We start from the raw sequence: 22,762 nt of genomic DNA, 5'->3' as shown, positions 1-22,762 counted from the left end.
TATGGCTAGGAATATAGAAAATGGCCAGAGCCACTATACATACCCTTTTGGTTTCTGTACCCAATATTTAAAAAATGTACAAATGCAATAAAAATATCGGTATCGGTATCGGCAAGTACCAAAAATAAAAGTATCGGTATCGGGCGAGTACTGGAAAAAGTGTTATCGGTGCATCCCTAGTAACAAATATATAAACAGCTTTTTTTTTTTTTTTTAAATGGTAATTTTAGAGCTTGACAGAACCAGTACCATTTTACTGTTAAATGAAGAAAAAAAAATGGCTAAAAAAAATCTTTAAAAATTCTCTTTTTGTGTTCCAAAGAAAGTCATACAGGTTTTAAAGATCATGAGGGCAAGTGACAGAATTGACAGTATTTTTAACATCCAAATACTATTAATTCACACCACAGAAAGTGAATAAAAAGGTCAGGTGTGGGATGAAACTGACCGTGCACACAATTCTTCTGAGTCAAACATAAAACTATCCTTTTTTTTAATCATGCAACGGTTGTTAATGGTGTATGCGGCACAAATGACTCAGACACCTGATGACCTGCAACTCTTGACGCTGGCTAATTGTGAGTGTTTTCCATTAGTCTACTCTTCATACCAGTAAGGTTTGATTTCAACACCATCATCCCTCATTCCACTACTATATTTATACGTTTAAATATTTATATATGTGTGTGTTTAATATGAATGTCATACATGTATGAATATACTGTCTCAATATAGATTTCTACTACTCTTACCAAATGCACACCCATCCAAAACAAATTAAACAGCGCAAGAAACACACAATGTACTGAAATCTTACCCCCCAAAAAGTTGGGGGGTTTTTTCCCTCACCAAATGGGGAAATAAAGACAGAAAAAGCGAAGAAAACTTCAAGTACAATGAACACTGAGGAGAAAAAGTCCATCGGGCGAAAAGTCAGGACAAAAAAAAAAACAGTATCCCCATTTCAAACAAAATCCCCTCTTATACACACCCTTCTCTCTCGGATCAATGACTGAGAAGTCCATTCTTCAAGCTTTTCAAACCTGAAAAGGAACAATAAAACGAAAAGAGAGAGACCTGGTGTGAGGGGAAGTCACTGTGTCTTCTCCCAGGCCTCGTGTGCATCGCTCCGAGTGGGATTTTTCCAGTGCTGTTGGCAGTGAGGTGAGGCTCCGTGATGGCTGATGCTGCTCAGGGCTCCTGTCTGATGTAGTAACTGCCTGAGCCGTTGCTCTCCTGGTCTGAGATGCCCTGTGAGAAGGTGAACTCGTCCATCTCAGGAGTCTCTTCTTTCAACTGCAGCGAGGCCTCTGGAAAACAAAAACGAGAGACAAGAATACCAATCCATAAAATGAAACACACTGGTAAAAGAGGACAACTAAATGCAACAGTAAATGGAAAAATTGGCAGTGAGAACACCTGAGGACTAACATTTTACACTCAGATCTACAGAAGTGTGGGTGGAAAGGAGAAGTATCACTTCACTTAAAAAAAAAAAAAAAAATCTCAAAACAAAAGAAACATTTGGAATAACCAACAGAAACCAACCTTTTCCATTTTTACGTTTTCAAATTTAAGCATGTTGTAGCATTCACATAATGAATTCAACCAGGCAGCGATACACAAAGTTTAAGTAGTTTAGTAGGCTCATGAACTTACCTGTAATATTTAAAGGGAGAGTTCACTCAAAAATGAACATTTTTGTCATTTACTCACTCTCATGTCATCCCATATGGCTAGGAATATAGAAAATGGCCAGAGCCACCTACAGCTGAAGAATGGGTAGCTAGCTATTCTATAATATGTGTTATGGAAGGTCTTTTTTTTGATTGTTTGATTGTCTTTCATATTGAAGATTTGATGATTTTTAGACAGAATACATCAAACAGAAAACCCATACAATTAGACTTTTATTGAAGAGTAAATAACCTGCAGTGTTGGAGCACATACCTGGTAAAAATACTGTAACCATATTAATAAGAACGTCCTTGTTTTATTGAAGAAATAATGCTTGTTGGTCACTGTACATGTTTTGCTTGTGTAACAAATAGGGATGCACCGATACCGATACTGGTATCGGTATCGGGCCCGATACTGGCCTCCTGTACTCGTACTCGTACTCGTTAAAATGCCCCGATACCAAACGCCGATACCGGTGGGAGGTCGCCCGGACCCAGAGAAGGGGGACAGGTAAGGGGGCGGAGTCTGCTCTTCATCGCCCGAGAAGCTCCTCCTCCTCAGAGGCCCACCCAAACCGATCGGCCTCCTCCCAACTGGAATCTTCCTCTCTAAACACCAAGCCAGACTGAGGTTACGCAGGCTATCGAGCTCCACTCCACAACACTGCGGGGCCATCCTCCAGCTGAGCCCAAATTTCAACTCAGATCTGAACCTTAATTTGATTTCTACATGTCAGAAGGGTGATTGTGTTGAGAAACTGAAGCCCTGAGAAAAGGCAATGTGGAACCCAACATGATGACTTAAAATCTGACCCCTACCAAACATTTGCTCAGATTCTGTCACCCTGAGGGAGGGTGCCACTCTTTCTCACCCGGGGATGAGGATGACGGCTACAGTTTTTCTGTAATTATCCGTGACCCCACTGAATCGTGACAACTGCTATCGACTATCAAGCAGAACCAGACCAGACCCAAAGCTGAGGGAAACCCAGAAGAAACAGCTCCTGGACCAATTTTGCACCCAAAATCAGTGTTCGGTGAGAGGAGAGAGAAGATGAACAGACTGAAAAGATTGGACTCACTTTTCTTTTGTCCTTTATACTGTGCAGTCTTCTTTTTCTGTTTGGAGACATTTGGTGGTGCTTCTCTTGTGGCTGAGGACGAAACAGACAAGCTGTTATTCTATGCAGCCAACCATTAAACATCATTCAAACACATTGTAGTTTACAATAAAAAGGACAGCAGGATTTTTATTTGCTCCGAGTTAAAAATTATGCACAAAAGATAAGCATTAAAAAATATGTTATTATAGTGTTATTATTCCATATTGTACAACCAATATTAAATAATACATTATAATAAAAATTATTAGCCTATTCTTATTTACACTTTGCACAGTACATAATTCATGGGACGCATGCTATACTTTATGTGCTCTGTTAAAGGACACTTGATTGATTGGATACTCCAAAGAGAAAGGAAAACTTGAAATCGCATCATATGACCCCTTTAAGATAGTTTTAAGATAGTTTACATGTCAGTGTTTACTCAGTATTCAGTAACTCTGACATGTCTTTGCTGGTATACAGAGGTCAGTCCATCATAGAAGTCATTTACATATAGATTTAAATTTACATTTACAGTATCAAACTGTTTAAATCGAAGGGTCAGACAGAGAGTAGAAAATAGTTGTGAAAAACTAAATTAAAAAACAAAAGAATAAGAATTTAAAAAAAAAAGGTTTAGAAGACTATCAATGTGAGAATAAACAGTCTTGCTATGAAACAATTTGAACCTTCTAGAATCAGAATCTTCTGGACTGTTCACTCACTCTGTGTGGCAGGCGGCTGCAGCTGATAGCCAGTCAGTTGGCACCAGCCTACGGGGTAGAGATCTGGAGACTCACAGTCCACCCACTGATCATACTCATCCTCCCAGCCATCAAAATGAATGCGCAGGAGTCTGTGGACAATCCTGGTCACTGTGGCGACACACACCAGACGTGGCTCCATCAGGTCCACTGCCTCCACCTTCATACCTATACGGAAGCCGTGATTCGGTACTTCCTGAAAGCAAGAGAAGACATTCATCCCAGTGTGTAAATGAAGACAAAACACAATGCATTATTTCTCAAATAAATTAAAAAAAAACTTGAAAACTTACTTTGTTAAAGAGCTTCACAGGGGCTGCAATTGAACCCATTTCTCTGAGGTAGTCAAACCATTTGAAAGGGAGTTTGGTGTACCCTGTGGAGCAGTTTCAGATTCATTAGCAAAAATGGCCAAATTTCATTCAGTGATGCAGTCAGATCAGATCACACTGCAGAAAGAGAGGAAAAGCACCTCTTGGGGGTGTGAGCTCAATGTTGTTGATTTCACAGAAGCCGACTGGGAAGATGGAGGGAGAGGTTGAGTGGTAGCAGAACCAGTCTGACCCATCAGCAGCCTCAGAACCATCAATCCCGATCATTAGGTACCCGTCTGCCAACACCTGAGAGAAGATAATCAATTCCAAGTTAAAATACTTCTTCCTGACCATTTCACTAATAACTGATTTTGTTTTAGCTGTTTTCCCCATGCAGTGCGTATCAAGCAGATGGAGAGAGGTGGGTGGGAAGGGCGGATGGGTAATTGTTCTGTATTATTTACAATATTCGGTATCTTTGAATATAGGTACGTGTTCACATGTATTTTTAGGTGATAGGTGCTGGTACAGTTATATAAAGAAAATTGTATGTATAGATGCCCATATGTTTATATAAGATTATACTGAATATTTGAAAAAAAAATTCTTCCTGTATTTCACAATTTCTAGTCTATTTTTTTCTGAATTACAAATCTCTACTTTGTATTTTTACTACTGTAGTGTTGTGATTTTTTATTTATTTTTTGCCCAAATCAACATTTAAGACTAACAGAGAAAAATGACAAAATGGCATTTTACCTTTCTTACAGTAGCAACACATATAGCAGAGAGATTTAGAGGGTCTATTGCCTCCAACTTCATTCCATCTTTAAACCATTCCCCACTCTGATCCACATCCTTAACCTGTGGGTTCAAAAGATGACACATGAATGTGACTGTAAACACAGTCGAATAAAAAAACAAAACAAAACAAAACAATTACAAATATACCTTAAGAAACAACTGTGACGGAGCATCCATCTGACCCTCCATTTTCTTTGTCACCTCTACAGAGGGCAACATTAGACACATTTAGATCCATAAGCCACAACAACTTCATCAAATGTTATTTTTTGTTGAATCAACTTTGAAAAAGTCAATCGAAAACCATTCAGACTCCCACACTGACCAGATCTTTTGAAACGGTGTCCAATGCTACGTGACCAGCCAATGGAGTGGATGAGTGGGCTGTACATGTGACACCAGAAGTCATCGGTGCCGTCCTGGCTCTCCTCATACACCAGGCGCAAACGTCCGCCGATCACCTGTTCCACCAGGGCCACGCGGGTTCGGCACAGGTGGGTCTTATCCACAACTTCCACACGCATCAGTTTCTTAAACGGGTACTGCATGTTTTCCTGAACCTTTAGTTAAACATTTAAACAAATAGTTTTTTGCTCACAGATGGAGATTACTGTGAAAGGTTGGGGTTTGTAACATTTTTTATGTTTTTGAAAGAAGCTTCTTATGCTCACCAAGGCTGCATTTATTGATCAAAATTACATTAAAAACAGTAATAGTGGAATATTGTTTCAATTTAAAACTATATTAAAAAAATTTTTATTTATTCCTGTGAAGGCAAATCTGTTTCACTAGTCTTCAGTGTCACATGATCCTTCAGAAATCATTCCAATATGCTAATTTGGTGCTCAAGAAACTTTTATTATTATTATTATTATCATCATATTTTTTGTAGATTAATATTTTGTAGAAACAGATACATTTTTAAAAATTCAACAAAAAACCCCCCATTTATTTGAAATAAAAACCTTTTGTAAAATTATAAATGTGTTTACTATAAATTTTGATTAATTTAATGCATCCCTGCTTAACCAAAGTATTAATTTCTTTTGAACAAAGAAATTGTAATCAAATATTAATTATATAATTCATTATACTTTTATATACAAATAAAAGTAACTGTATGCTACTTTCAAAAAGTCAAACAACAGAAAAAAAATACAAGAAACAAAAACGTAAAGAAATTAACAAAAATGTTTACACAATTTTTTTTTATTGCACTTTATCACAGTGACAGGCAATGACGTGCAAGTAAACATGGTCATTGATGTCTGCTTCCTGTGTTATAATAAGGCATTCTGACACCTGCACCACAACAATTTGTGATCTTTATATCAGGAAGATCTTGCATTACTGGTTTTTCTAGAGTATCTCTCTAGTGGAAAACGGTTTCATGATCACTGCTCGGATAGTGTCTTACCTTTGTGGCGAAATCTGGTGGAAGTGTTTTGGCTCCAGTGAGTCGTTTCACAAGAAACGCTTTCCAGTTAGAATACTTATGGTGGATGGCTATAAAAACAAGTTATATATATATATATAAAAAAATTATATATTAAAAAAAATATAAAAATTTATAATTACTTCTATGCAGCAACGGCAACTTCACACCACTTTAACAGTAAAGAAATCAGCAAATTACGTAGTTTTGATTGGCTTAATGTTTCACATACATTTCGGAGGCACCAGTGGCTTTCCACTAGTAGCACACCATCCAACAGGGTGGATTTCTGGGATACATAGATTACACCAGAAGTCTTTGCTTGAGTCGTTATCAAAACCCTCATAGCGCAGAAGAGCTTTAAAACCTGAGAAATGATGAAAATAAATAATATATGATACCTTTTTCAGTTATAATACTTGAAAGATTCTTAACAGAAAAAACCTTGGCAGTCATTAAACTACAACATTACCTGCCAGTTTGACAATCCCTGCTACCCAGTAAACTTTTGTGGAGAGGTTTGTGTCAGAATTGAGGACCTCCACCCTCACCCCCTCTGCTATGTCACCCCAGCACATACCCATGGGCACCTGGAGAGTGATCAAGTAACAAACAGTATTTATAAAAAAAAAAAAGTCAATATATTAAATACAAAAAAAAATATTGTTCCATCAACCTCTACCTGTACTCACATGTTTGAAACAGCTGACTGGTGCACCAACAAGATTATTGCTACAAATGTACTGGCCCCAGTCAAAGCCTTCAACAGGTACCACTACATGAGCAAAAGAACAAATGATGCTGTGGTTAAGTGATGTGACAACAGATTATTAATCAATTAGGAATACAATTACATAATGACACTTTAAACCTGGATATTTACCTGATTTTGATTTAGCTTGGTTCTGTTGATTTGCTTGATACTGTGCGTAAGCTGCCAACTTTGCCATTAATGGCTGTTTCTGTAAGACTTTTGCCTTTTTCGTAGGTGGTTTACCCTTAATAGGACACAAGAAGAATACATACATTGAACAACAATAAAGGTAGTGTTTTGATTAGGAGTGCTTCTTAAGTCCATGAGTAGTTACCTGAAGTCTTGCCAGTATACTGGCCTTTTTAGAATTGGAGGAATAGCTTCTAGAGCAGGATACACTGCAGAATCTCTTTGTTTTAGAGTAGAAAGCATCTCGCACACCAACCATACCACACATCTCACAGGTTGCTGCATGAAAAAACACAATCATTAATCATATATTCACACTATTGAACAAGTAATTCACTGAAATTTTGGCAACCAAAAATTTTCAGCTCAAACCAACTGAAACCGGCCATTTTTGGAGGGCTAAAATAATTGTCCAAAACGGTGACGTTTAATTCACGTTTTTCTAATTGCACGTTTCGGAGTCTATATTTGTGCACACAATGTGGTTAAACTACAACAGGTACACATCTGTGTGGACCCTAGTGCAGGATTAACAATACTGATTTCTCCTTACTCGATACTGATATGTGTTTCTAAATCTCAAGATCAATCTTTTAGTCTAGGCTGTTTTCCTTTGACGCGTGAACTTTATTAAATTTTATTTGTAGTGCACCTGCCATCCAATAACTGCGATAAGATTTGTGCTTTAGTATGAAACAGTCTCTGCTTTCAAATTCTGTTGATTTAATAAAAAAAACAAAACATTAAATTCAAACAATAAATGAGGTTTTATCTCTGTCTTTAATTAGGGTTGTGTCGGTGAGGAAATTTTCCCACCGGTTAATCGGCGTGTGACATCACCGCGGGGTATCTAAACGACGGTGGGGGTCGGTGACGCGGTGGGCAAGTGACATAACTGGTGTTGCGGCTTAACAGGACCCTCCGTCAGGACCCTCCGTCAGGACCGTCTATCGCGGCAAGCCAATCTTTAATGTGGCATAACAGATTGCTGTAGCCACCTCAGTTCAAGTGGCACATGAACTGACCAAGTGCATCCTGAATTTTCAGCTTCAGCCCAGAATTTTTATTTCAGTGCATCGTTATATTGAACAATTATCCTAGATGAAATGCAAACCATAATGATACTTTTTTGTTAGGTAGGAGATTAATACGGTATTAAACAATTTTTCATTAGAAATTATATTAAAATTAATTACATTTATAATAAAATTTCAATGAGCAAAAAGTTGGCCTGAAATTATTTTAGTAAAAATCATAATACTTTCTGTTTATTTCTAGGTTTAAATGAAAAATAAAACCAATTTTTTGTGTACTCAGACTTTTGGACCCCGATGCTGGGGACTTCATCCTCACTGTCCTCTGAGCTGGAGCTGCTACTGCTGTCTTCACTGCAGCTGTCATACCCGTCAAACATCCCGAACGAATCTCTCCTCTTCCGCTCTGAGCGGGGAGTGTGCTCAGCCTACGCATGACGAGAGGAGTGAAAAATGTGGAGAAATTAAAAAAAGAAATAAGTAACGTCAAATTAATGGAAGAGCAAAGAAAGACAAGGATTAAGGCTCACTTAGATATCACTAATACTTCAATAAATTATTACCTTTGACATAATACAGCCTGATAAATATTACAGTCAGTGATAACCATAATCTTTATATTAGTTAATCAATGCTTTAATGAGCTGGGAATTAGGAAGCAGACTATATCACATGAATAAAATTGAAGGTTCTCATGGGTCACAAAAAAAGCAAATATCATGTAAAAAGGGTCAATATCATCAGCACCCAATATCCCCACAGCACATTTCAAGACAAGAGACAGCCAAAGCAAAAGAATCTCATTTAATATTTCCAATGACATCTGCTGTATTTTCAGGTTCTACATATTTATATTTTTCAACATTGAAGCACCAGACTGGTGGATCAGACATGGATTTGTCCAAACCACTGTGACCTGATTTCAGAATGAATTTCAGACCCTTTTCTCCATCTGAACGCATGCCATTTCCATTACCACCTGCTAAAATACCATTTGACTAAAATCTACACATTTTAGATCCCCATAACCCACCATAAAGTGATTTTTAGGTCATATCACAACACAAACTTACATATATGCTGTGCCTGAAAACCTAGAGAGCTTTCTACATAGAACGTTTTCAGAAAACGTGCTTAACGCGTTTAAGATCCCCATAAATACTGTCTAAGTTACTAACTATGTTTTGAGACACAACCGTAAACACAAACATTTACACACACATGGGCCTGCGGGTATATTTCACATACACAAAACACATACATTATCAGTTGTATTTGCATCATTTAGTGAGACAGCTAATTTGAATAAGCTGTTACATAACATAGAGAGTATTACGAATGATTTGAATGAGGTAAATTTTGTAGTTTGTGTGACGAGCAGGATCTATTTCTGACAACCAAAACAAAGAGGACGGCTAACACTGCTAGCCGCTAACTGCGCTAAATCAAGGAAGCGGGCTCAAATAAATTCTGTCTTACCATATCCCTTGGGTTTTCCATTAGCCCTTCATGCAAGTCGGTATCTTATGTTCGTTGTGGTATGGTCCAAGAGCTCCCCTGGGGGAAAGGGCTTGGCTTGAAATTATTTTACTCTAAAGGAAAAAAATAACTCCAGTTGATTATCAACAATTGTCATGGCTCAAGTGCGCGTGCGCGTGCGCGTGGATCTAGAATGATTGACATGGATATTAGCCAATCACGGTTCACCTGTTCTTCACCTTTACACCATATAAGGTAATAGGAAACGTTTTAGTGAGGAAATGTTTTGGTGAATAATTACAGATCAAATAAATACCGACTTTGTAGTGCCATAGCAGATTTATTGACTATAACTATTAAATATAATGTGTCTATGGTCATAACTTCATGGTAATAGAAAATGACAGGATGAGATGATGGATGGGGTGATAAATGTTTGGATGTGTGGCCAGCTTAGCAAATAGGATGGTGAATAGTTCAGTGAGGTGTGCTGTTGTAGTCCTATTATAAAAAAAAAAAAAATTTAATAATAATAATTAGTATATAAATAAAATAAAAAATAGTATTTTATAAACCGTATGTGCCGCTTTATATAGTTTTCAAAACCTGTTGTGTTTATCAAAAAGGATTACATTTTCCCCGTCTTTTTAGTTACGTTTGAGTCATTTATTTGTGGCATACACATTGTGGCAGAAACATTTTTAAATTGTAGTAAAAATTTTAAGTAAATTTAATTCAGAAATGTATATAATTTTTATTGCTATAAAATTGTAAAATCACACAAATAGGTTTAAATTGGATTTGGATTCGGACTTTGAGGTTGACGAACGATCAACATTTTCTGAAGGTTAAGCATATCCTTTTTTTAATATCCATTCATTGAGAAAGGAAAACTAGTTACAAACAACAGATTTACAACTTATTTACAGTAATCTATTGATGCACAGCCTCACATTTGCAACATTTATTGGCGTTTTCGATTAAACCTAACTACACCTCACAACATTCAAATATTTTTATTTTACTCAAAACCAACAAACATATTTTGAACTTGACATACACAAAGAATTTCAATCAGTAATCTTGTATATGAAGTTGACTGCCTTAGTTATGGATTAAGCATTACATTTTTACTGAATTATTTGCTGCTTCTCACAATTGTATTGCTTGGTTTGCTTTCTTTAAATATAATGGAAGAGATATTATCTATTTCCATTACCATGTTTTCAGCCATTGTTGTGATCTCCTGGTTATTTCAACCATTTTCACATAACATCGTACATATTTTATAACAACCTTTGAATAATTCTATTATTATTATTAAAAACAGTGTTCATCCATTTTATCGTAGAACAATGATCCAAAAACAATTGAAGGACTGTTCACCCAACTGGCTAAAACAAGTCATTAAAATATATGGGGTATAATAATAGTCTTTATTTGATTGTATACACATATATACCATAGCATTCAATGTAATAAAACTCAATTCACAACATAAATAACTTGACAAAGAAAATGAGAAACAGAATACAAACAGTACAAAAAAAAAAAAAAGATCCATCAACAAACTGAACCATCATATCACTGCTAAACACAACCCAAAAGGAACTTTGGTGCTACACTGCAACAATACTGAGGTTTCTAACTAACTCAATCATGAGTTCCCTGAGCTCTGCTCTTTAACCGTCTTTCATCTGTTCTTCAGACGATCAACGCAATGCAAAGAATGACTGACATAACGTTATATATGTAAATGAGATGAACACAATGAGAACAGTAAACAGTAAAAATAAACCATCAAATGTCTTCCAGATCTCCAGAAAAGTTCAGACAAGATACAAGCTGTGAATATCATTCCTTAAATGAGAGAACGTATGCAGTAAATACAGGCAGTCTGAGCAGGTGGCGTAATCAAGTAAGGCTCTTTTTCAGAGACAGGAAGCATGTGTCGAATGCTAAATGAGGATAACAACTGGTCTCTGGGGAGGAGAGTACAGCGAGAGTGACATCATTAAATCAATCATCTGGTCTTAAATGGGATATTATATTCAGGAGCATCCAAACTATATATAATATGAGATTATACTGATGTTTGCTTACCAATATCAAGGCATATATGTTTTTGGTCTTTTGTCAGTTGAATTCCTCATCAAGAGTGTCATCCACACTTCCAGAAATTGAGGCAACTTCTGAAAAAAAAAAAAAAAAGGACGTTCAACAGGGCAAAACTGATATATATCATATAAAGGACACAACCCAAGAACATTTTACTCCTAAATTTAAAGGTGCTAGACGCTTTTAAGACATTTTAAGGTTGCCTGACCTGTAACAGACTAAAAATAGGCCTTTGCATGAAAATCAAAATCAAACAAACCTAGGGGAAAAATTGAATGAAACCCTGCTGCTAATAATAATTGTTGGCTAAAACTAAATCTTTTAAAAAATCTTTTTCATAAATTGAAATAAAGCTAAAATAAAATAGAAATTAGAAAAAATATAAAATTAGAAATGTTGCTTAATAGGCAACTTGACTAAAAATAAATTTAAGATGAAGCATCATATAGAAACAATATAAAAACATTTAAAAAATACAATAAAAGTAATAATTTTAAAAAATATAAAAATGATAAAGCACAACAAAATGACAAACTCGAAAATATAAAAATTAGTTAATTAAAAATATTAATTCTATATTCATATTTATATAGTATATTAATACAATATTTAATATATAGCAACACTGCTAACACTACTACTAATACATTTTATTTGTATACCATAATCCATTATTCGGGTGATTTTCCCGATTTTATCGATTAATTCGAATTTATTGTTTTGCCACGATTTTATTTGTTAGAAATCGAGGAATCCAAATGTTAGAATTAGACACTTTGACAATATGACGGTGATAACAGTAAAGAAAAAAGAACGATCCAACCGCATGTCGGCGATTTACGAAGATATTTAACAAGTGATTTGTTTAACATTTACACCAATGTTGACAACTTCATGTGTGCTGCACTTGGAATAGAATTTTCTTTAACTAGAGGGTTAATAAAGAAAAAGTAACTTGAATCATGTTGTAGTTACACTTTCAAGTTGACTAGTTAAAAATCGTAAAAAAAAAAAAATCGAGAATCGATCAAACATTCTGGAAAAATCAAGATTTAAATTTTTTGCAAAATCGCCCAGCCCTATAATCCATAAAGAAAAATGAAAATTTAAAATAAGTCATAAGAAGCAGCTTGCCTAATTTAAATAGTTAAAAGTTTCCAGAATTTTGGGCCATAATTACATTAATATCTTAGATATTTAGAGTTACGTTTTTTGAAAACCCTTCACCTTAAATGAGCACCAGTAATAAAACGGAAAGCATCTCTCCCACTGAAGCTTAAACCCACGTGAAGTGTAAAGTTGTAGCAAGGTGTATTAAAGCCCTTCAGTGAAAACCAGTCACATCCCACAGAGATCCAATGTGCTCCAGTGTGTCGTTAAGTTATATATAAAAGCTACACCTCTTGAATTGTCTTCACCACTGTTGACTGTTTCAGTTTTGAAATCCATGTTCTTTAGTTCCAGAAAATCTTGTCCTCTTCCTTCAGTTGCACTTCCTGCTTCATTATGTAGCATTTCATCACACAAGCTTGACCTCTGGCATTTCACATCACTTTTTAGTGGGTTTGGTTTATCTAAATTTCCTTCTGTAAAGGACTTATGTTTACACTCTTCAGAAGTGTTAATTAGGTCACTTCCACAGCTGCTACTGTCACTCAGAGTGATGACCTCTGGATTCGGGTGTGGATGAGCCCGATTAGCTGGTCTGAGTGGCATTTCAGCATCTTCAGCACTCCTGGATGAATCTGAACTCCGTTCAATCACAGAGCCAGAGGAAGCAGCGGTTTCATCACAAGATTCTGTCAAATAAGATGTAGTGGACGACTGAGGCATGGTGGTGCTGAGAGACGCTTCAGAGGAGTCCCTAGAGGAAGTGAGGTAATACCACACTCCTCTGATGCCATCACTGCTGTTGCTGCTCTCTTCATTTCCACTGGAACTGTCCACCGTACAAGATGAACCCGTCTCTTCTAATGCAGAAGATGTCATCTTATTCTTCCTGCTGTAAGAGTTCGTCCCAAGGAAAACGTCATCACTAAGAGTGAAGGAATCCAGCGCTGATGTCACAGCCTCCACACAAGATGGAGACGAAGATGAGATTTCCTGCACTGATGGCACGTGTAATGGTGATGCAGGGGTTAAGTTATTTGATTGGATTGGTGGGTCTAGCATGGAGGAAGACGACTCAAGTATTTGGCTGACCAGATCACTCAGGTTCTGAGATGGAGTGGAGTGAATTAAGGAAGAGGAAGACATGAGTCCAAAACACAGGCTCTGGTCCACGTCTGCTCGCTCCATCTCCAAAGAGCTTGTGAGAGATGAAAACCATTCCAGCTGCTTGCTTATCCATGGATATTCTGTACCTTCAAATACGCCATCCCGAGGACTGGTTAAACTCTGCTGAACTGAAATACATTACTTTTCAAACGTTGGGGGTTGGTAAGATTTTTTCTTTATGTTTTTGAAAGAAACAAATACATACAGTAAAACAGAAATATTGTGAAATATTGTGAAATATTATTACAATTTAAAATAACTGTCTTCTATTTTATTATGTAATAAATTTTTTATAGCAATGCTGAATTTTCAGCAGCCATTACTCCACTCCATTGATAAGTGTCAATCATTCTAATATGCTGATTTGGTGCTCACAAAACATTTCTTACTATCAACAATGTTGAAAACTTGCTTAATAGTCTTGTGAAAACTGTGATGATTTTTCAAGATTCTTTGGTGAATAGAAAAAGTTCAAAGAACTGCATTTTTTAAAAATATAAATAAATCTTTTGTAACATAAATGTCTTTTTTTCTTTTATTGTCACTTTTAATGTGTCCTTGCTAAATAAAAATATAATTTAAAAAATTTACTAACCCCAAGGTTTTGAACAGCGTATGTGGCAGAATGCAAGCATGTGATGCATGCAGAATTTTGAAGAAAATTAAAAAAAAAAAAAAAAAGTAAATTGCATGAACAAGGAAGCTGCCCATGGAAGTTAAAGCATCTCAATTAATTTCTTAATTCCTTAGGAACCACCCTGAGAAAACGTACCTGACAAACTGATACAGGACATACTGAGTTCTGATGTCGCTCCGGTCATGTCGTCCTGTACAAAAATTAAACAATGATTCTCCTAGTGCTGCTTCCACCTGTAATACACTGTATAACACAATTCATATGCATCTTACCAGCATCTTCTGCAGTGATCTGGACTCATCCCAGTCTCCCCTCAGCCCAATCCCTTCATCCTCACAGCTCACAGCATGACCGAGACGAATCAACTCTTTACCGAGATCCAGAGCCTGAGACAGAGATGACAGACCATAGAGGATTAAAAACAAAACAAACTTTTACAATTTCAGAAGGAAATGTGAGTGGTGCCTGTCCAAGCAACTCTCGCCATCACAATGTCAGTGTCGCTCAGTATTTTTTAGGGTGATTTGGATGGGTGCTAGACCCTAGATGTTCAGAGCGGTTGTTGCATCATTGCAATTCTGAGAGCAATTCTGCTAAATTTCTGCTAAAGAGCACATGAATGTGTAGATTGACTTTACGATTAAGCAGGGTTCAGAACAGTTTTGTTATTATTAATGAAATCTATTTCAAATAACAAACATATTTTATTGGTTTAAAAAAATTTTGTTTTAATATTAATAAAATAAAAATATTAAATACCTGAAATAAACTTAAGCTGAAGTACTGAAAAGATTTAAACTAAAATAAACTTTTCAAAACTAATAAAAATGGCAAATAATACAATTACTAAAAATTTAACCAATTAAATGAAAAACTGAAAATATAAAAATATAAGCCAATTCAAAATATAAATCAAAACTAATAATAGTATACAAATAATACCAAAACACTGTTTCAGAAGAGGTAACCTATGAGTTGCACATTACAATACCTTAAACAGTAGAGCATGGAACTAGCAACGCCAAGGTCATGGGTTTGATACCCAGGAAATTTACTGATAAAATGTATACCTTTAAGTCACTTTGGATAAAAGTGTCAACTAAGTGCAAAAAGTTAAATGCAATATAATATAAAATATTCCCAATTGAAGCGCCTGTCAACATGGTCAGAATTTATACCACAACTGCAAAATTCAAAAGTGAGTTGTGACCTCTAACCTTTCCCTGGCTGTTGTCATAGAGTTTCACACTGGGCCAGGATGAGATCTCAGAATGAGAATAGCTGTACAATTTGGCCAGTAAAGGTTTCCATTCAGCACAGTATATTATGCGTTCAAAATCATCCAGGGCTGCCTCAGTCCAAACCTCTCCTAAAACAAACATAACATTTTTACTTTATTCTTTTGAAATTATACAAAAATTATATTTCACTGATAAACACCTGAACATCACTCTTTACCTGCTGGACGAACCCCAGCTAGGCTGCACTCAATGGCTTGGAAGGGCAGGCTCAGGAAGTCACTTCTAAACGCCACAAAATAATATACCATCAGAATGAGTATTGTATACACACCACACCCAAAATGCATCTGCGTTTATTCATAGAAGGTAAAACACAATAATCAAGAGCCCAATAAGCATATAAATAGCTGATTCTGCGTTCTCCATCTCCTATTTACCTCATGCTTCGTAAATGTTCCCGTGGAAGCTCCCCGTTGTCCCCAAAGTCCACGTAATACAAATCCACCAGGCCAGAGCCCAGAATTCCCAACACTCGAGCACGATTCCACGTGCCATGGTCCCTGTATGAAGCAGCCACTATGTCTCCAACAATAATGGTCTCCACTCTGTGCTCCTGAGGTAAGAGTAGAAATAATTATTTACTACTAATATAGAAGAAATAATTTACCCATTTATTAGGGTCGTGGATCCTAAGTCAAGTGGGGTCAAGCAAACTTACTTGTGAGGTATCACTGTTGTAGAAACGGCTCATTTCAGCCGTCAGTTTATCCAGCTGTAGAGATCGGACCCCTAGGATCTGGATCCAAAAGTGTTGAGGATTCTCAGAGGCAGACACATACACCTCCAGATGCTCATCGGGCTGGAAGCTCAGGTCTGGACTAGGAACTGGTTAGAAAAGACTATTAGTTATTTGGTCTTCTACGGGAGACTGAAAATGATTCCTGTGTGGGGCTGAACAGTTTGAGGGAAGAAAAAGTAAAACTGCAATTTTTCTGATATAAATTGTGCAGTTTAAAATAATTTTTTTTTTTAAAAAAGCTCCAGGTCTGTAGGGCTGCACAATTTGGCCCCCCCAAAATCATATTGTGATTATATATCAATATGACAATTTTTGCCATTTTATTATTACATCTTTTATTATTAAATAAAAATATTAAACAATAAATATTTTTATTATATAGTAATATTTGGGGGTAACACCTTACAATAAGGTACATTAGTTAACATGAATTAGGAATGAACACTTCTACAGAATTTATTCATCTTAGTTTACGTTAATTTCAACATTTACTAATGCATTACTAAAATCAAAAGTTGTGCTTGTTAACAGTTAATGCACTCTGAATTAACATGAACGATGAACGACTAATTTCATTAACTAACATTAACAAAGATTAATAAATACTGTAAATATTTAAATGTATTGCTCATTGTTTATTCATGTTAGTTAATATATTAACTAACATTAACTAATTGAACCATATTGTAAAGTGTTACCAATATTTGTAATATTAATATATCAATATACTAACAATTTATATAATGTAGCAATATAGAAATAATATTGTACTGTAAAAAAAATTAATAAATTAAAAAAAAAATATATTAATAAAAAATTATATAAAAATTAAAAATTAAGTATTCAATAAAAAAAAAATTATTTCACAGAACAACTGTAAAATTATAAACCGTAATTTTCAAACTAAGTCAACAAGCTTATTTTGTCGGAAAAAAAATTCACAGGAACCCCTCAAAATCTTCTCTTTAAAAGCTTTTCATTTTAATTTTGGATTAATCATTTAGCCTTATTCCTTGATAAATTGCAAAAAACATGTTTAAGGAAAGGTTCACCAAAAATTAACAAATTAAAATGAAAACAAAAATATAAAAACTAACAAAATAATAATAAAAACTACAATATTATCTCAATGATACTAAAATAACTCTGGTTTAGAATCATATGAATGTGAGTAAATGATGACAAAAATTTTATTTTTGACAATTCCATTAATTCACTGGCCTTGTGAAGGTGGGTTTGACGAATCATACTTTCAAATTTGTAGATCTCCAAAGGCGATACTGGAGACAGAATCTGCTCCTCCTCCTCTTCTGATTTAAGGGAGTTTTCAGCTGTATCACTGTTGTCTGTAAAGCCGCTGACCGTAACAGGCCCCTCTTGTTTAAGCTCAGTCACTGGGGAAGGTAAATCTTTTCCATTAAGCTTTAATAATTCATTCTCAGGTCCTTGAGCCTTGTTAAACTGATCCGTTTCCGGCGATTTCCTCTTCTGACGCAGGGCAGAAGCCTGACTTATTCGCTTTCGCACAGTTTCATTCTCTATGACCTTCTCCATGATCATCTCCTGTGAGGAAAAAAAAAATCTATCTAACACTGGGTCTCACTCACTACATGTGCATAAAACCTGTCCGTGAATGCAGAAACTTTTTCTAAACCACACGTATGCTAAAATCTCACCTTTGCACTTTGAACTTCCTTGCGTGTGCCGGTAATCATGATCTTGCCCTTCTCATCTAAGCTGTGTCCACGATCTTTAGAGCAGTTCACTCTGGCCCCCGAGACTCTGTTTATGAACTTCAAGGTCTCACCACCACGACCTGAAGCAAACAACATTTCAAACATTTTACACAAGAGATTATACGTTGACAGAATGATGCGAAGCACAGATGCTCTAAAAATACGACAATAGGCACTAAACTGTCCGCCAACCTATAATTCGTCCAAATGCCGTCTGAGGCACGTCTATAACATCAGTGGTGACCTCACAGTCGGTGGCCAGTTTCTCCAGAGCACACTGTGCCATAAGAATCTGCTCCGGTGAGCCCTGGACCAGAAAATTCACCGTGCTCTGCTGTTCAGTGATCGGCAGCACATTTATCTGGGCACCAGACTTCTGATTCACCTACACAAATGTGAGAGTTAAGAGAACCGCATGATACAAATCATATATCTTCTTCACCAACAATTTTGTTTTTCTATGATTATTTACCCATAATATCATAATTGTTGAATAAGGTGAAAAAGTTTTATAGAGAACACATTTAAAAGGAAAATATCTTAATATATCTACTACAATACTTTTCCAATACTTTGTTGATTTACAGCCCTGGAAATCACATAAAATTAGTAAATTAAAATATTTGCATTTAAAATAAAAGAGAAAGGAAAACTTGAAATCGCATCATATGACCCCTTTAAGATAAAATAAAGTAAAAATGTAAATATTTCATATTCATATTAGTAGACACTTTTATTCAAAGCAACTTACAAATGAAGAACATACGTAATTCATCACAGAGCCAAACAATGCTCATAGTATACACATATATACACCACTGTTCAAAAGTTTGGGGTCAAAAATGTTTTTCCTAAAGAAATTATCCATTATCTTCAGCAAGAACGCATTAAATTGATCAAAAGTGACAGTAAAGACATTCATAATGTAACAAAAAATATTTTTAAAATAAACTTAAAAATAATAAATAAATAAATAAAAATAACCATACCAAATCAGTATATTATAATGATTAGAAGAAAGGCTGCTGAGAATTCAGCTTTACAACCACAATAATAAATTACATTTTTAAATGTATTAAAAAAGAAACAGCTATATTAAACACTAACAATTTTACAATATTACTATTGATGAAATAAATGCAGCTTTGGTAAGCCTAAGAGATGCTTGCAAAAATATTTAAAAAATCTTACAGGCCCCAAACTTTTGAACGGTATATTGCATATACTGTATAGTTCTAGTGCCATACAAAAAAAAAAGACAGAACGAACACTCACTATGTCTAGAAAGGTGCTCTGATATCTTGCAATAGATCGGTACACATCAAGAGGAACGGATATTCTGGTCTCCTCTTTGCTTTGGCATTGCACTACAGAAATCAAATGATGGAATGAAGAATATCAACACTATACTATCATTTTTATACTTCCAAAACAATATCATTTTGACAATCAGTGAGTGAAAACTTATGTCAGCACATGGCAATTGTTCAGAGCATGGAAAAAAGCTTGCTAGAGTTCACAACTTACCACTGCTGCTTCGAATGTGACGGTAAACAAGGTATCCCACAGTGGCCCCCACAGAAAGGCCAGCAGCCAAAGCTACTTTCTTCCCAGAGCTCAGGCTCTTCCACGGTCCATCTTTCACCGCGGCCATCACTTGGGTCGGACCAACCGGTAAACTCCACCTAGAGACGCAGAACAAGCTGTAAGGTCCATGAACAGAGTGACACCTGAACTTTAGTCCGCACCATGTACCACCTTACATGGGCCTTCTCAGTAACGCCATGCAACACGAATGAATGGTTGATGACAACGGCAAAGATGAGTCTTCCGGTTGTCTTTCAATTCCAGAACAAAATCTGCAGAACTCTAATCATAAGTTTATATTTGAGCACTCATTTATGAGATTAGTTAGCCTAATTTTTGCTACCCAGTTGGCTCAATAAGGAGAACAAAGATCACATTTAACAAACACTGAGACTCTATAATTGGATTTAGGATATTAAAGGCTGTGGAAACCTTTTCTGGAACATATTAGACCTTTCAAACACAACACTTAACAAACACAGTCTTTGTTTTATTAAATTCGATTTTAAAGTTCAAGCACACAGCAAAGCAGCGGACTGGACAAAATTGCAATAATATATTTTGTCTTCTTGCAGTAATGGCAAAAATTCTAATCTCCCTGACCGAATGAAACCTCTAATCAAATCATTTGCATGAGGTATTTCTACAACAACTGGCTCAGCTGAAGGATAAAGCAGAGCTTCAGCGCAGTATTGATGCGTAAAGCGGTGGACGTCCATCTTGCAAGACACACACAGGAGCAACACCATGCAGAACGATTCTCACTGTGAAAACAGGGCAGTGGGGCTGTAGTTGAAAAACACACGGGGTTTAGGGACGTCCACGTCCATCTTGGACCTCAAAACTCCTGTTCAGCCTCTCTTTAACAGGAGGAACAGGCAAAAGAGTGAAATATAATTAAACATCAGCTGAAGGCACCATCCCGACTTCTTTTAGCTTGGCACAGGAGCTCCTCATTTGGGGTACCTAATAAATGACCCTAATAAGCACCTGCACCATGCAAGATCACTTGATTTTATTTCTAAAATATAAGAAAGACAAAAACAGCAAATACACATTGATGGTATTTCTAAATGTCATTTGAAGCCAAATGAATGTTTAGTTCTAATATTGCCGTTTAAGAAGCCCATGAAATAAGCCACATTTCCAGAATCCAGTGATTAATGATTTGAATTAAAAAATTTAGAGATTAATAAATTACATGCAACCAGTGTTGTTAACTAAAACTAAAACTATTACAAATCGATTTCAATATCTGAAATGAAGCAGAAATAAAATAAACCTGCTATAAATATTAGAAGAACAATAAAAAAAAAAGAAGAAAAGTTACCTTGGCAACTAACTTGAAGTACAAAAATGACTAAAACCTGGAAAAAAGAAAAACAACAACTATGGAAACATTTAATAAACTAAAATTCAACTGAAAATATTAAATAAAAGGTCATTTAAAATATGAATAAATATCTTATTAGATAAACAATACTAAAATAACACTGTATGCGAACTAATGTGATGTATTTCCTTGGCATTATTTTGCATTTAAAAAGACGCATATCTCAAGATACAGCAGATGTGGCAGAACAACCAATAGTGTTGATAATAACCATATTAAGCAAATATGTAAACTCAGATTTGGGTGGAGTCAGTATGGTCACTAGCCATAGATGTAGGCCAGACTTTAATTACATGTAGGTCTGCTTCAATTTACTGCGTTCTCTCTGCAAACCTCACTAAGGTTTTGCACAAATAAACAAGGCGACGTTCACGTGCATCAGTAGCATCTACCTTTGCTGGGTTTTCTTTTGCTCAATAAATCTGTAGCTTGTGTCACTGCATTGTTATCAGATATATACACATTAAAACTGGACCTGTTGTGCATTAAGACCACGCACGTGAATACGCGTGTGCAATTGTTGATGCAGCGTCTGTTAGCGCGTGATGAATGTCGTGTCACACAGGGTGCGGTGCATTTCTAGCCTTTTTAAACAATCTTTCCCGCGTTGTATAGCCCTAAATGTTTTAAAAACCCTATCTCTGACACAAGTTTGTTTGGCTGGGTCATGCCTTTGCAACATATACAGCAGGTCGTTTGGGTTTTCAAATGGCATCTTTCTCGGACGCCTAATGAACAAACATCAGAACCAAATAAAGCACAAAAACAGACGTTCCCGACATATTTACCTCTAAACGGGTATAAAATGTGAAAAAACCCACATAGCGAGTCCTTCAAATGATCTTATGACACCCTTCAGCGTGCTGCAGCTGCGGATCCACCGGCGCTGCCGTGCTTCATTCTGTAGTACGCAGTACGCACAGTTAACCTTTCAACAATGATTGGCCCACATACCGCTTTTCAACCACTAGATCCAATCACAGCCTCTGATGTTGTGGCATCTCTTAGGTGCGGACAACGCCCCCTATCGGACGACTACAGCAACACACAGTGGGCGTAATAATTTCCAACAACCTTGATGGTTGAATGAGGCACAATAAAGTCGTAGTTTAAGTACAATCATGGAATGTGATTTTTATGTTTATAAAATGGAATAAGTAAATAATAAATAAAATAAACTTTAAAAAGGCAAAAGTCTTTAAAAAGCTGAATATTAAGAGTGTTTCTGCAACTCCTGAAACTTTTTCAGTCAGTATTTCATCACAGACTACTTTTCCAGTTGTTACAGTAACAGAATGTGAAATATTAAATATCTGAAATATAATAAAGCATATTAATTTTGCCCATATCCCTGGAAGAAGCATTTTTCTGGATTAAGATTGACTCGACGGTTTAGTGTTAAAATGCCTTGATGGA

The 22,762-nt window shown here is 36.0% G+C and overlaps 2 protein-coding genes across 4 annotated transcripts; both read right to left on the bottom strand.

Annotated features, from left to right (window-relative positions):
- Window positions 1-588: 588 nt before the first annotated feature.
- Window positions 589-9,719, bottom strand: mbtd1 (mbt domain containing 1). The gene is made up of 16 exons (XM_016530431.1): window positions 9,559-9,719; window positions 8,381-8,507; window positions 7,191-7,324; window positions 6,986-7,100; window positions 6,795-6,877; window positions 6,575-6,692; window positions 6,335-6,469; window positions 6,085-6,173; window positions 4,993-5,227; window positions 4,815-4,870; window positions 4,623-4,727; window positions 4,022-4,169; window positions 3,843-3,925; window positions 3,511-3,745; window positions 2,762-2,833; window positions 589-1,310 (listed from the first exon to the last, which is right to left on the bottom strand). The coding sequence occupies exons 1-16, from the start codon at window positions 9,577-9,579 to the stop codon at window positions 1,192-1,194; spliced, it is 1,875 nt and encodes a 624-aa protein (XP_016385917.1). The 5' UTR covers window positions 9,580-9,719; the 3' UTR covers window positions 589-1,191.
- Window positions 9,720-10,981: 1,262 nt separating this feature from the next.
- Window positions 10,982-22,286, bottom strand: LOC107722206 (tudor and KH domain-containing protein-like). 3 transcript variants are annotated; one of them, XM_016530462.1, is made up of 16 exons: window positions 22,135-22,286; window positions 20,130-20,225; window positions 19,894-20,051; window positions 19,642-19,733; window positions 18,559-18,751; window positions 18,307-18,446; window positions 17,881-18,193; window positions 16,550-16,716; window positions 16,269-16,444; window positions 16,049-16,113; window positions 15,808-15,959; window positions 14,863-14,976; window positions 14,726-14,780; window positions 13,077-14,081; window positions 11,662-11,750; window positions 10,982-11,540 (listed from the first exon to the last, which is right to left on the bottom strand). In XM_016530462.1, the coding sequence occupies exons 2-15, from the start codon at window positions 20,150-20,152 to the stop codon at window positions 11,695-11,697; spliced, it is 2,709 nt and encodes a 902-aa protein (XP_016385948.1). In that variant the 5' UTR covers window positions 20,153-20,225; window positions 22,135-22,286; the 3' UTR covers window positions 10,982-11,540; window positions 11,662-11,694. The 3 variants fall into 3 exon arrangements, with proteins under 3 accessions (XP_016385948.1, XP_016385949.1, XP_016385950.1); XM_016530463.1 differs by lacking the exon at window positions 20,130-20,225; XM_016530464.1 differs by lacking the exon at window positions 13,077-14,081 and having other exon boundaries at window positions 22,135-22,285.
- Window positions 22,287-22,762: the final 476 nt, after the last annotated feature.

The sequence above is a fragment of the Sinocyclocheilus rhinocerous genome, unplaced genomic scaffold (assembly GCF_001515625.1).
Source record: "Sinocyclocheilus rhinocerous isolate Xijiao unplaced genomic scaffold, SAMN03320098_v1.1 scaffold334, whole genome shotgun sequence".
NCBI classification, from domain to species: Eukaryota; Metazoa; Chordata; class Actinopteri; order Cypriniformes; family Cyprinidae; genus Sinocyclocheilus; species Sinocyclocheilus rhinocerous.
Note: the sequence above shows the minus strand (reverse complement) of the source record. Positions and strands in the feature narration are given on the sequence as shown.

Bases quoted from the DNA above. Each gene is read 5' to 3' on its own strand.
- mbtd1 (XM_016530431.1), bottom strand. From the start codon at position 9,579: ATGGAAAACCCAAGGGATATG. The intron at 6,693-6,794 runs GTGAGTACAGGT...ATCACTCTCCAG, and splicing joins CAGTCAGCTGTTTCAAACAT to GTGCCCATGGGTATGTGCTG. The intron at 3,746-3,842 runs GTAAGTTTTCAA...TCTTGCTTTCAG, and splicing joins CTGTGAAGCTCTTTAACAAA to GAAGTACCGAATCACGGCTT.
- LOC107722206 (XM_016530462.1), bottom strand. From the start codon at position 20,152: ATGGCGTTACTGAGAAGGCCCAT. The intron at 18,194-18,306 runs GTGAGATTTTAG...TTTTCCTCACAG, and splicing joins AGGAAGTTCAAAGTGCAAAG to GAGATGATCATGGAGAAGGT. The intron at 15,960-16,048 runs GTAAAGAGTGAT...TGTTTGTTTTAG, and splicing joins AGCTGGGGTTCGTCCAGCAG to GAGAGGTTTGGACTGAGGCA.